Source organism: Pithys albifrons, chromosome 7 (genome assembly GCF_047495875.1).
Source record: "Pithys albifrons albifrons isolate INPA30051 chromosome 7, PitAlb_v1, whole genome shotgun sequence".
Classification (NCBI taxonomy): domain Eukaryota; kingdom Metazoa; phylum Chordata; class Aves; order Passeriformes; family Thamnophilidae; genus Pithys; species Pithys albifrons.
Window position 1 is genome coordinate 32,423,265 of NC_092464.1, and position 14,789 is coordinate 32,438,053.

Here is a 14,789-nt window from a genome sequence, read left to right on the forward strand (position 1 = left end):
CCTTGATGCTTTCCTACTGAGAGGGCCAGAGTTTTCTGCCACTCCAAGCAGGAAAATACGAAATCAGTGCCCTGGTTTTCTTAAATGTCATCCTGTTTGCAGCACAATTGTGCAAGCTGGCAGTATTACCATCCCTTCCTTCCTTCCTGTACACTCATTCCCACGTCTGGAGAAATGTTAATCACGGCTAATGTAAGCATAAACTTCAAGTAAAATGGGAATGAACAGTTCTTCTGTGGATGCAGCAATTACTATACTCTGGTAATAATATATACAAGCTATCCAGAATTAGAGTGGGATTTTCAGTAAAAGCCCAAGTTGCTTCTGAATAGCACCACCACAACTCTTCGTGGCTACATTGCTCAGACCCTCTCCCTTCATTAAGCTCAGCAGAAGATACCAGCGTTGATGCCTCGATTCTGCTCTAGTCTCACAGGTTACTGACAGTAAGAAACAGTGCGTTGAAGCCTCATCTTTATCTTTTGGCATTTAATAAATACATTATCCCAAGATGAGCTTTAAGGAGACACTACAATCTGCAACAATAGTAAATGCATCATTTAACCCAATCAAACAATTAAAAAATGCAAATCTCTCCATGAGTGTGAAGAAAAGGCAGCATTGTGGCATCCTGCAGTTACATTTGCAGTATTACTTTTACTTATAAGGTGGCACTTTTCAAGTTTGAAAGACAGTGCTGAAACCACAGGCAGTTAAAGGGCTGTTTTTCTCTATCTTGCCTATGCTAAGTAATGTAACTTAGTCTTTGATGTGTGCCAGGAATGCAGCTGGCATATTACTCAACCTCAGCAAAACCCTTCTGTTAAAGCAGGAGAAAAGTATGTTTCTCTAGTGCTACTATTAAGCAAATGTTGCTTTATCCTGATGATCTAAGCTTCCTCTCATAGTGATGCCTTAGGGTTTTTATATATTGGTAGATTTTTATACAGCTATATAGTTTCTTTCACAAGGTAGCAGCTAACAGTTTCTAACAGTTTCTCACTGTTTGTGCCACATGCCTGAATTCTGTTTAATAATCTTTTCAACAGACAAGATTGGAACAAGGACAATGTGTTTGGGACACATGCACCTGGACCAGAATAAGAAAGACATATTGTACTCAAACCAAGATATAAAGCCCAGAAAAAGGGACTCCAGCGGGGCAGTTCTGAGGGTAGTACCAGGGGCAAAAGGTTCTCAGGTTGGATGTACCCATTAGATATGATAATTAGGTAGTGGAATCATAGACTCATAGAATTGATTGGGTTGGAAAAGACCTCCGAGATCATCAAGTCCAACCCCTGGTCCAACTCCAGTCCATTTACTAGATCATGGCACTCAGTGCCACGTCCAATCTCAGTTTAAAAATCTCCAGGCATGGTGAATCCACCACCTCTCTGGGCAGGCCATTCCAATGCCTGATTACTCTCTGTAAAGAATTTTTTTCTGATATCCAACTTAAATTTCCCCTGGCAGAGCTTGTAAGAACCCTATACTGGTTGTGCACCTATGTACTTTGTGCACCTGAAAGCTTTCATTAAGAACTGCTCTCTACCTATACTAATATTGTCTCAGAAGTTTTTTCCTTGATTTTAGGCAACAGACTGGTGACTCTGGTGGGTCACAGGACCTTGATTCCAGTCACAAAGAATTGGTACAGCTGAGCATCCTTCTGGATTTGATTGATGTCCCTAGATTTCATAATCTATATGCTTTGGTCTATTTTAGCATAAATGCACTTGACATCTCTGCTGGACATGCAATTACTATGCATCATCACAAATGGAAATCCATGTACAACATTCATTCTTCACTGCACACATGCTACACATTATCATACTTCTTCCTAACAGGATTTCAGTTACTGCCTGTTTGAAAAATCAATAGTTGCACATCACATTGAAGACAATAATACAGACTCAAAGTAAAATATACATTCAAATAAGAGCTATGCCTACCATACTGAGATATTAATTTTTAAAATCTTGGTTTATACATACAGTTTGTCACTAAAAAGCTAACACTATTTAAATAGTCATTGAAGAGGTCAAAACTGATTCAGTTTAATGGCCAGCTTACCACACAGTATTTACATAAATATTATGAAAGTCTGAAAGAGAACATTTTGAGTGTGTTGCTGACATGTTACCACATTTCAACTAATTTTCTTTTTGCAATCTGAACAAGAAAGAATGTGCATACAGAGTTGTACCCAGGTATACCTCTGCATGATTAAATACAAAAGATATATTTACCTAGTAAATCATGTCTTCAATGAATAGAGGAAGAGATTTTTGAAAAGTAAATCACAACTACTGCTCTTCTTGTATCCATGAATCTAATCATATTATCATTGTAAGCATCGTTGCACATCTAGCAGACAGTGCATACCACCTTTACTTTTTCTGCCTATAGTAGTCTTTTGTGAAACAGTATTCTAAATTGACATGTGCTAAACAGGACTTCAGATCTAGAGACAAAGTGCCAATCCTTACAGAATTTCAAAATGAAATCCTGCAACAGAAGTCTCCAAACAGCAGGGGTTTGAAAAACAAGAAGCGTCTAGTTCACATTTTTACATCTCAAGTTACAATAGTTTGATGTAATATAAATAAAAGTGGTATTGGCTGATGCCTTAAAGCACCAGAAAACTTTTCCAGATACACTGCGTTAACATCCTGATATTCTTTTGTTTCATCACAAGGTAAGGTAAAAGCTTTGCAGTGGAAACACTCATAGTTATCCCACCATACTGTGGTTTTAGCAGACAAAATATTGAATAAGAAGCTGCTCTTTGGGACATCATGACATGGGATACATGACAGCTCTGGAATGTCTTTTTAAACCCACAAGTAATCATTGCATTTTCTTAAAAATTCATGACCAAAAAGATTCTGTGATGCAAATTTATTTCCAAGGGCACTTTGCACTGCCTGCATGTCAGCTGCCTTTACAATTTAAGTTTGATGGTCAATGCCTCACTGTAATAGAGCTTATGCTATAAGCATATAATTTAATGGGTTAAAAGAAGTGATTTATCTTTTTGGCACAGATTTCTCCAGTGTTGCTTGGGCTGGATCTTCACAATCAGTTTAGGTTTGAAGACTTGGGACTTTAAATCCCCCCAAAGAAAAGCTGACACAGAAACTTTCTTCTGACCTGAGAAGAATGTTTTATTTCAAGCAAAGCAAAAAGAAAAACCGAAGAGACAGTAGTGAGATTTGAACCTCCAAACCTCCAAAGACAACTGTAATCTCAGACTGCTTTAGTGTTGGGCAGGAAGTAGAGGTTTGGGGTCTTTTGCCCATTTTTGAAATACTGGTATGGGGAGTATCATGAAAAGGATTCTGAATTATGAATTCTTCAAGGAAGAAGTACATAAATATTCAGTGACCCAAAAAGCCAGTGTGAACACATTTTCAGTCATGTTTTCACTTTTGGTTTCCAGCACCTGCCTATGGGACTATTTTTTTTCCAATATAAATTCTGAAGCTGCTGGGGGGGGGGGGGGGGGGGGGGAGAAGGGAACAACAACAACAACAAAAAAAAAAAAACCCATCTGGGTACTGGGGTGTTCAGCCCTCTATTGAACGGTGTAAACTGAAGTGAGTATTTTCAATCCACATCTTCCATACAGAGAGAAAAAGCAATATTCTTAAGTAATGAAAGAGAAAAGTTCATATACAGATGTTAATATTTGAAGGATTCTGTTCTGGTCTTGTGCCTTTTCTCCAGAGGTGGACTAGAAAATCATTATAGAGAGCCCTCAAAGTTCTGTGGAAAATCAGAAAAAGCATGAGAACAGATCAGACTTCTTGACATCACCATGGCAATAGATGGGTCTCAGGCCATCTGGAGATGCAACTGCCTAATTTGTCTTTAGCTAGTTAGCTACAGTAAAAAAATGGTTCCTTTAAAAAAATCCTGTCCTTGTGCCCTACTGCTGGAATGATTCAGGATGTAGTTCAAAGGTTTGATCTTGTAAGCTAGATGTGAAACACTCTGAATTCACTGTCAATAACATGTTTAAGGATATGCATGTTATTTAAGTGTATCCAGCAGCAGTTAGATCTAGCTTGTAAACTCAGAAAGTTACTCTGTTTTGTTGACTGCTTCCTTTTTTTTTAACTGACCAAATCTCCATTACTTTATTTTTGAGAGGCAAAACTTTTGAGAGATATTGGTAGTGTTTTATACAGTTGGCAGATTTTGAGGTTTTTAAAAGATATAACTTTGAAGAAGGTATTCAGTGTTTTTCTATTTTTGATTTCTATGCAAATAAAAATAGGAGATACTGGGTTTCTGAGTTCACCTTTCATTTCCAGTTAAGAACAAAAGGTAAAGAAAACAAGGAGTTTGAATACAGAATTTTTTTTTTAATTTAAAAATTAAAACCGTTTCTTGTGTTATACATTTTAAATTCTTCATGCATAAGGTTGAGCATACAGAACTACTGGCTTTTCAAACACATTACAAAATGTCTTTTGAAAAGACATTTGTCTTTAAAAAATATAACAGAAATTTTCCCTCTCTTCCATTTTTCAGCAATTTCAAGATAGTACTTCACTTATTTTTCTTAAAATAGCTCTTGTCCTAATGTTTTTTTCATAACAATTTCACCCAGCTTGCTTCACTTTCCTCTCTGTACTTTCTCATGTTCCCAAAAGAGAACTAATGCTAATTCCATGTTTTGCTGACACCATTATTTGCATGTGATGTTGACAGAACCATATAATCACAAAAGGGTTGGTGTAAGAAAGCACCTCTGGACATCATCTCATCCAAACCTCTACTCAAAACCAGGGTCAGACAGAGCAAGTTGCTCAGGACTGCAACCACTTGAGTTCTGAACATTTCCAAGGATAAAGGATGGAGACTCCACTACCACTCTCCTGTAACCTATTCTACTGTTTGATCACCCTCACAGTAAGTTTTTTTTCCTATATATAACTAGAATTTATTTTGTGTTTGTGCCACTCCTGACACAAGATGTCACTGAGAAGAGCCGGGTTTCATCTTCTTTATTCCCTTCCATCAGGTATTTGAACATCCTTCCATGGCCACCTGTTCTCCAAGCTCCACGCCCAGTTCTCAGTCATGAGTACATGGGAACAATCACCTCCCTTAGCCTAAGGATAACACTATTATTAACGCTTCCCAGGAGGCACTTGCTTTCTCTGCCACAAGGGCTTATTTCTGGTTCAACATGCTGTCCACCAGGACCCACACTCCATTTCTGCAAGTCTGCTTTTCAGTCAGCCCCTAGTCTGTATAGAAGCTTGAGGTTACTGCTCCCAGATGCAGGATATGGCATTGCCCTTTGTTGATTTTCCTGAGAATTTTGTTGGCCCAGCTCTTCAGACTGTCAAGGTCCTTCTAAATAGCAGCACAATAGAATCATAGAAATATTTATGTTGGAAAAGACCTGTAAGATCACAGAGTCGAACCATTAACCAACACTGCCAAGTCCACCACTAAACCATGTCCTTAAGTGCCTCATCAACACATCTTTGAAATGCCTCCAGGGATGGTGACCCAACCATTCCTCAGAATTTTGCATCACCTGCAAACTTGCTGAGGGTGCACTCTGAAATCATACAGATTTCACTGAAGTGAGTGCATCTAGCCTAACTTTCTGATGTCCTGTCTGTCTGCATCTTAGAACAATGACCTTACAAAAAGATAAACAAGATGTACCAAATTCTGGCACACCCAGGACAAATTGTTGTTTGTTATGGTGAAGTTTACTGAGGCTAAACATAGTTGAAAAAACAGATACTCAGATAGGTCTCCTCATAAGTTTATGACAAACTGCACCAGGGCTGCTGAAGCTCTCTCTCTCTCCCTTAGTCTCCCTTCCCATCATTTTCTTCACACTGATGTACAGTTGACCAAGAGGGTCTGAGTGTAAAGCACGTGGCACAGAAATCATGCTCCTCCAAACTGTTATCTCCTGGGCCATGAACAGCATGTATTACAAGAGAGCAGGCTGCAGCAATCCTTACTTGGATTGATTTTAAAAAAGCTTTGGAATTGCAGACTAAGACCTCAGTAAAGCTTCTGCTTTTCAGAGACTAAAAAATTAGTCTGCATTTACAAACATCAGTTCACCAAGACTAAGTCTTTAATTTGAAGAGAACCAAAACATGACAATATTTCAAACATGATCAGTGAAAACTTTGATGCAATGACCTTACCGCAGAAGTGAGACGAGCAAGAATTTCAGCATTGGTTTCTGCCGTATCTTCTATTTTTTGATCAGGCCTTAAAAAATAAAAATAAGATTTTATTATTTCTTTCATTCTGTTTCGACATCTTTTGATTCCTGGAAAGTAAGGAACTATGTAGCCACAGGCAGTAATGTAAAAGGGCCTTTGAGATTCCACATCAAAATGGTGATTGCAATATGACCATAATTAATCATGTCAGTAACGACAGAGTATACCCTTTGTCCCTTGCTGTCAAGAACTCCTTTGATCGGGCCAATGTAAAGCAGTGAGAGAATTCTTCACATACAAAAATATGAAGAATAACTGAAGAATGCAAGACCCTGTAGATCAGACTTGCTTATTCGACTGCGTATTTTGCTTTGCTAAAAACATAGCCTAACAACAGAGCAAAGACTTTCCCATCTGCCCGTCACCCAGCTTTGCTAAGATGTGGAGCAGCACCTATGGAATGTAGGCTTATGCAGATGAAAACAGACAACATGAAAATAACTATAACATGTGAAGTTTGATATTCAGAAAAAATAACTGAAAGTGAAAATAATATATTTAAGAAGTCATAAATTGTCAAACTAAAGCAATGGCTGAGAACACTATTAGATTGTCTTGACAGTTACTCACAAGACAGAGCGAACTAATGAATCTTTGCAAAAGAGGGGCAGCACAGGAAGAACCCTGCTAGAAACCATCCCAGAAGTCTGGCCCACATGGAAAAAGCCCCACAGAAGCTGCTGTGGACTGTACAGGATAGGACTGTGTTTCAATTTAAAATAGTCTAACTCCCATCACTAAAACATCTGTGAACCTTTTAGAGCTTTATTGAAAATCAGAAGACATCAATGTAGGTGTAAATATAGGTTATTGCTATGGAAGGAAATAAAAGACTTTGCATTTTAAAAAATGATTTTTAAGAATGATTACTTTTCTGAAATTAATAAAATGTAAATTATTTCATTGAGTGTATCAGTGGTTCTGAGAATTAGGTGTTGCTACAAATATCGCCATTTACAAGGAAGGAAATAGAAACGTACAAGAATTAAACACCTGATACAACACCATTGCCGTAATAGGAAAAGAATTCAGGAGGCATTGGATAAGAGCCTAAGTGATCACTCAAGGTTGTAAGGAAGTCCATGACACAGCTTCAATACAGATTTTTTGTTCCCAGACTGTTGCAGTATTCACTTCTTTTCTACTCAGGTAGAATCCACTATGATTAATATCAGGTATTTAATGACCCCAAGAGGCCTCTGCATAAGTCTCATCTCATTTAACATTTACAGGGTCTCAGTCCTGTGGAATATGCATAACAACATTAGCCTCCAGATTAGTGTGAGATGCTGAAAATCTGCTATATCCTGACTTATTTTCCATTATGGATTCTCAGCAATGTTACATTGAATACAGGGAATTTGCCAAGGTCAACAGGTAAGAGGGAGGTCTTATTCAGGAATCTTAAGTATATCTCAGACTTCAGAACACTGTTTATATTGTAGAGCTTACTACAGCTTTATTTGGTAACACCACTAAAACTGACCAAAAACAAATATAAATCCATCAAAAACACTGTACAGCAAGTCAAACCTGAGCCATGTTTATTTAATAAGGTTTTCAGAACAGCTGCTAAAGGAAGTCTCCAGAGCTGCTGCCTACTCAGGTCTACAGACTCCTTCTGGGAGAGCAGAACCATGGTACTTCAGAGATCCAGCCAGCAGTCCAGGCAAGGCAAGGCTGCTGCCCACCAGCTGCAAAGGAGACACAGATCATCTGGCCTCTAGGACCACCAAGAGACATCCAGTGTTGCCTTCTGGTGTACAAACAAGCAGTCACTTCTGATTTCATCAAAAGCAGGGAATCTAATTAATAAAGTAAGAATTTCTCTATCCCTATGTACATGCAGAATACTGTCAATACAGATTATGAGAATGGTTAGGACACAAAAAGGAGTACAAAAATATCAAATTACAAAAAAACCCACATATACTTCTAATGATACGCAAAATGGGTTATATATTTGAGAAAAGACAAGCTCTCACTTCAGGGAAGAGTTTTCAGAATTGGCCTTTCTTCATGAAATGAAGTATATGGGTTCATTTAATCTGGTGAGATAACAAACACCTCATCACACCTATTTCCTTTCACACTGTTTTTGTAGTATCATATTTGCACCAAGCATGAAGAATTTTGAACCTGGAAAAGCCTCCTTTCCCTTTAATATCACGCTCTCTCAAAACTATACCAATATTTAAAATTCAGTTCCTTCAATATATATTTTTTCAAAAGCACCTTCACAATCTGACAGGTAAAACCTCCAGAAAACAATTCTTCAGTGAAAACATTCCCAAAAGAAATTCAGCTTCAACTGAAATTTGAATAATGGGAGAAGGAAGGAACTGGAATGGTACATTAATGAATAATTGTTCAATTCATGTGACAGGGATTATCCTCCACTGGAAATGACAGTTGCAGTGAAAGGATAAAACTGCAAAGCAGACTGTAAACTCAAACCCAAGAAGTCTTCAATCCATTTTCCTATCCAACATCCTTCACATAACACATCAATATGACCTATGTGGTCCATCTTTTTGATTTGAAGCACTTGTATGAATAATCTTGAACTATGACAAGTGGCCTGATTTGCACTGATAATGAGGAAAAGCTCAATTCCCACTGAATTCAAGATGAAATTGCCCTGATATTTACGGGACAGACAAATTGTTTAGCAACAGAGTTGACTGGAAGACAAGAATTTCTATTTGCAAAAATAGTCAAAGGTTTTCTTTCATATGAACCATCTGCTTTGAAGATTATATTCATTCCCCTGCTCTAGCCAAATTGGGTTTCTTTCCACTTGTCTACACTCACTCAAGCCAACTAAGTAAAGGCATTTTCATGGGAAGCTCCACTCATAAACTGATTGGTGAGGACAGTCAGCAACATGGGAGGGAATCAAGTTTCTGTCCTGAGACATTCAGAGAAAAATCTCAGTAATTTCTCTATCAGCACAGCACAACCAATTTAAGAATCTGGGTTTAAGACAGCTTACAGGGCCTTTGTGCTCTTTTAGAATGTTTATGTTGGACATTCATTTGAGAGAATATATTTTTAAAACCTAATATGTAAAGAAGGGATGTACTTACAGAAAAAAGTTTTGTCTTCATCATTAAAGAGAATAAATCCTAGTACTGCTAGAGTAATAGTTCTCCACAGTATAAATACTGGGTTTGAGGATTCATCATGCCAGGAACAATGAAAGAATTTAATCCAGCTTGTCTGTCCAGGCCTGCCCCTGAAGATTTGCTCAGGTATGAAGGGTCACAAGCCTCCAGAGCTCTCAGTAACACCCTTTCCCTTTATTTTGGCCTTTCCCTGTGGCACAAACAGGTATGATTTCGTTGTAGCTGCTCTAAATAGGCAACGTTAGAGCACAGTCATATCAGCACAGAGTGTATGATAGCATCCAACAGTCAGGTGACAGAGGTGACATACAGGAAGCAAAAATCTTAAAAGGCATATTCACAAAAAGGAGTAATAACATGAGACTACAGATCTCTCACAAACATGCTGTAGAAAACTAAAATCAAATGACTGAAGATACTGCATTTCCACCCATCTACTCTATCCTTCTGAAAGCTGATCCTGACAGATCACAGGAGCACTTGATCTGCTAGGCACTCAGTTCCACAGCATGCCTGCTGCCAAATTGAAGCCAAACCTCCAAATGTAAGAGGAGGCCACCACCAAGTCAAGTGCTTTCATTTATCTACACAAACTAATCTCAGATGGAAAGCATATCTCTACAAAACTTGCCAACTCCCTTGGTGGGGTTGAATTTAAAGATTTTGAAGCTGGCTCACTTGCAAGGTAATTTGGGGGTAAAGTGTTGATATAACTTATAAAATAGTCAGCAAAAGCTGCAAAAAGTTGTATATGCACACTTACAGGTTACACATGTCAATCCTGTGGGTAGACAGTGGTAGTAGTTGAAGCAGAAGCTTTACTCCATTTTTCCATTCTTCCTCTTTCTCAAATTCACAGAAAAGGTAGTTACATTCATCCGCTGAGAACTGGTAGAAAGCATGAGTGTCTTGAAAATAGAGTTGTCTGTCCACTGTTAGAAAAATAACATTAGATACCCTTGAAACCTTCACCATGTAAAGATTTCACATCTACACCACATTCTGTATTGCACTTGACTTTAATACTGAGTTGCACCACCACACAGGTCAAAAGGATTGAAAATTCATCATAGAAACAGTCCTGCCCTCTCATATTAACGCAGTACATCCAAACAGGACAGCTCTAAAGCCTCAATTTGAAGATCTCCAAGCTCCTGAAATTCAAGTATTAAGACTGCTGACTATTTAATCAATTTTAGAATCAGTTCAGAATTTGGGGATAAAAGCCTTCCTCTTATTAGACTTCTGAGTCTTGATTTCCATTGGTTTCTAAACTGTTCTTGCTAATGTCATACAGGAGTAAACAAAGTTCAATGATGGGGATGCAGCCCATCATTATCCCAGGTTCTCCTTGAATTCAGGGATACTGCATTTGTAGACTAGACAAGGGTAAAATGATGCACCAGTCATAATCCCTGGGAAAAATGGGATTGAATTGGGAACAAAGGACAGAGTCCAAAGCCAAAAGTATAAGTTTCTGATATGAGTAATTCAGCCCTTGTTGAGGCTGCATGACCAGACATACTGTCAGTGTAGTTGAAGAAAACCTTTAAGTACACTGTCAGTATACATATGCAGAAATCTTCCATAACACTTCACTGTTTCACAAGAGGTTAATGCCTAGCACACACCCCAGGGTGGGGTATGGTCTGAGTTGAGCTACCTAAGTAGACCCAACCTCAAAGTAAGCATCAAATTTCCAGAGACTGGTTACCAGTGTAGTTATCACCAACCACGTTAGCTGGACCAAATCGCTCATTTTGGTAGAGAAGGTGGAGACAGCAGGGTAGAACCTGGCCTCACCACCATCTCAAGGAGCTGGATCCTCTCTCAATCCATTCTAATCTAAAATTATGGAAAATAGAGAGGAAAGTCATTAACAGCTAGAGAATTCATCTGGTGAAACCATGATCTGCAGTGACTGAACAACTGCTGTTTTGTGAAAAACCTAAAGTAACTTGCAGAGAAGGAAAAAAAAGATCTGGAAAAGACATGCACACTGCAAGTCTGCAATTTGGTAGTAGGTAATTACATCTGCAAAAGCAAAAGTAAGGTAATTGCTGAAGAGATTAATCTCTGGTATTTATAAAAGGAAAGGTCACAGACATAAGTCTACCAAAAAGAGAGTAAAATAAAGAGCAGGCATGAAAATTGGATCAAATTGTGCTTTTTTTCTTTCCCTCCTTCTATTAAAAACACAAGCCTTGTGCTAATCAGGAGAAATGGATATCCTTCCTCACGGTAGAAGTACTGTTAAGACTGACCTGATAATATAATACCCATATCCAGAAGAAGCTGCCACACTCCAACTGCTGTAGATCTGCTCTTAACAAAAGGGCACTGCTCCAAAAGCCAGTCTACCAGTTCTGAGCCAACACAGCTTTTCCTGAAAAGAAGCAAAACATCACTTCTTACACTACAGTAATATTAAAATGTTCTTTTATAGAATCATAGAATCAACCAGGTTGGAAAAGACCTAACACCATCCTGCCTACTAGACCATGGCACTAAGTGGCTCATCCGGTCTTTTCTTAAATACCTCCAAGAACAGTGATGCGAGACTTGATGACCTCTCCGGGCAGCCCATTCCAATGTCCAATCACACCTTCTGTAAAGAACTTCTTTCTAATGTCTAATTCAAACCTCCCCTGGTGCAGCTTAAGACTGTGCCCTCTTGTTCTACTGCTGGTTGCCTGGGAGAAAAGACCAACCACCACCTGGCTACAACCTCCTTCAGGTAGTTGTAGAGAGCAATAACGTCTCCCTTGAGCCTCCTCTTCTCCAGGCTGACCAATCCCGTCTCCCTCAGCCTCTTCTCATAGGATATGTGCTCCAGTCCCTTCACCAGCCTTGTTGCCCTTCTCTGTCATAAAAGGCTATTTTTGAAGCCATTAAAAGGAACCTTTTAGTTCAGCAGAGCAAACCTTTTATCTCAATTGCTAATTTTTGCAGTCCTATTCATTTCAAGGGAAGAAATTACTCTGGCAAGTCTCAGGCAATACCCCTACCTACAATGAGGGAACTCATGGTAGATGTTCAAGTTCCCTTACATACCTAATTCATGTAGCACACTTTGCAATATGTAATACTTTTATCAATTTGTGCTGCATACAGTCATCCATAGATGTATAAGAGCTAAATAAAATCCAACTTTTAGCATCAGGATTTTATTTCCCTTCTGAGCATGGGCATAAGAAATACAGCTATATAATATGTCTAAGACCTTGAGTGCTGCTCTATGATGTACCTAATCTTTCATATTATTGGTAAACATATATATTTAAATAATTTTGTTAAAAACAGTGAATTTTTCTTAAATACAGTTCTCAATGAATGGTGCTATAATAGAGAGCTGTACATTTTGGTATAATTGAAAATAGGAGGAAGCATTTATGCTATAATGCAACACAAATGGAAAATCACTTCATTACAAAAATATTCCATGAATTACTTGCCAAAATTACTGTGTCACTAAATCTTAGGAATCCAATTAATCTCTTTTATAACAGGGCTGAATTTAATACTTTTTCTTTTCAACAAAATAACTGATAAATGCTATTGTATATGCGATAATAAGCAATTGAATTAATGGATATACAATCAGGCCACTGCTGCTTTCTGACAGCTGACAGTGTAACTTAAGCAAAGATATTAAGATACATGAGATTTTAAAGAATTTTTTAGAGAAACTATTTTCAATTCTTAGTAATATACAGGAAGTTTCACACTCAGAATTTCCTCTTTTATCAATTCAGGGCATAGATAAATGCAAATAAACCCCATAATGTTGATTAAAACAAAGTATTTTGAGTTACCTGCAAATGCCAGTAAGGTACACCCTGTCTTTAATTAGGTCAGATGCTTGTAGAGTAAAAATATTCCTGAGAGCTCTACCAGCACAGGAAGAACTTTCTCCATAAATCTGAATGAAAAGAGAAATTAAAAGCTGTGACAAACAAGGATTTATTCCTGCTGCAGTAAATTGCCTTCCCACCGTCCGCTCCCTCCCTCCCTCCAAGCAATGCCTTCTCCCCCCCCCCGAAGTGACAAGCAAGCAGTCAAAATCTCATAGGAAAAGCACCACAGCTTCTGCCATTCCCAGTAGTACCATGGGTTACCAGGAGGATGTGGTCTTTCAGAACGGACACACTCTTGAGTTCCCTGATTTCCTGATTTCTAACTTACACCTCAAGGTTGCCTATGTGTCTATTAAAAGAGGACCCAATTCGATCTTCAGTGAAACCATATTCCACTTGGTCTTTGTATACCACTCCTTACTGATGAATTTTCCTCACATTTCAGCAAAGCACATCAGTAAAACAAATAACGAACCTGAAATCCATTCTGTCTGGTTTCATCTTTTTGTCTGTTTGTTTCCAATGTTTAGGAATCTTTCAAGGCATATAAAGTAGTCCTGAGACAGTAAAGTCTTGTACAAGAGGAACAAAGTTCTTAAATATTGTAAAAGTAAGCTAAACAGTGGCAATCATTTAAAGAGCAGGGAAGCAAGTGCACATTAGAATTCACAACAATTTAGTTTGCAAACTCAGTAATAAAAGAGCATGATTTGTAATACACACACAAACAAAATGATAACTTCTTAACTGGTTTTATCTGCAGGTCACATTCACAAGTGTCTTCAAAGCTATGATTAAGAGGTTGAACCAAAGCAAAAATATTCCTAATATGTTGTTTGGTGAAATAGAATTAAAAAGAAGCTTGTCAAGTACCTTATTTGAAGGAGTTTCCAAATATGGATTTGAAATTCTTCTGGACAGGGTCTGTAAAATAATTTGGTAGACCTTTAGGTTTATGCTGGATTTTGAACGGGGAAAAAAAAGGTAGTAGCAATCTAGTCTTTCAGTTATTTAAATATAAATAAAAAAGAATTTATCAAATAATCTGAGTGGTCTAACTGACACCTCCAAATAATAATATTTTCACATCAGGTAAAAGGATGGTAAACTCAGTCCTGTGTTGTTTATTACGTTTATTATTGATCTGGAGATTATTTGGGTCAGGAAAGACCATAAATGACTGTGAAGAATTTCAAGATAAACCTGAAAAATGCTATGTGAAAAGGCAGTATCATAATGAGCTCAGCATTGAAAACAGTAGATATTAGAGGGAAAATGTAATTACACATCCTCTTAAAGCAAACTTTCTCAATTCAGTAAAGACACCTCAGGGTCATAGAATACTTTTCAAGGAAGACCACCCTTCTAAATTAAATTCTTAACTGTTGTTAAAAGAAATTAGGATCAATGAAAAATAAAGGGTGATCAGCAGGGAGATAACTAATGTAGGTCAGTGTTATCTCTGACCTGTCACATGTTGCATGGGTAACAGCATCTCAAAAAATGAACACGCCAATATTGGAGGG

The 14,789-nt window shown here is 37.9% G+C and overlaps 1 protein-coding gene across 3 annotated transcripts in view; it reads right to left on the reverse strand.

Annotated features, from left to right (window-relative positions):
- Window positions 1-14,789, reverse strand: part of RAPGEF5 (Rap guanine nucleotide exchange factor 5) — a 157,824-nt gene that overhangs the window by 115,795 nt on the left and 27,240 nt on the right. For 2 of the 3 annotated variants that reach the window (XM_071560903.1, XM_071560902.1), the window contains exons 2-6: window positions 14,137-14,187; window positions 13,222-13,328; window positions 11,671-11,792; window positions 10,170-10,338; window positions 6,198-6,264 (exon numbers count right to left, since the gene is read on the reverse strand). In XM_071560903.1, the coding sequence (XP_071417004.1) occupies window positions 6,198-6,264; window positions 10,170-10,338; window positions 11,671-11,792; window positions 13,222-13,328; window positions 14,137-14,187 (516 nt within the window). The remainder of the gene's footprint in view (window positions 1-6,197; window positions 6,265-10,169; window positions 10,339-11,670; window positions 11,793-13,221; window positions 13,329-14,136; window positions 14,188-14,789) is intronic. The other variant, XM_071560904.1, reaches the window with a different exon arrangement.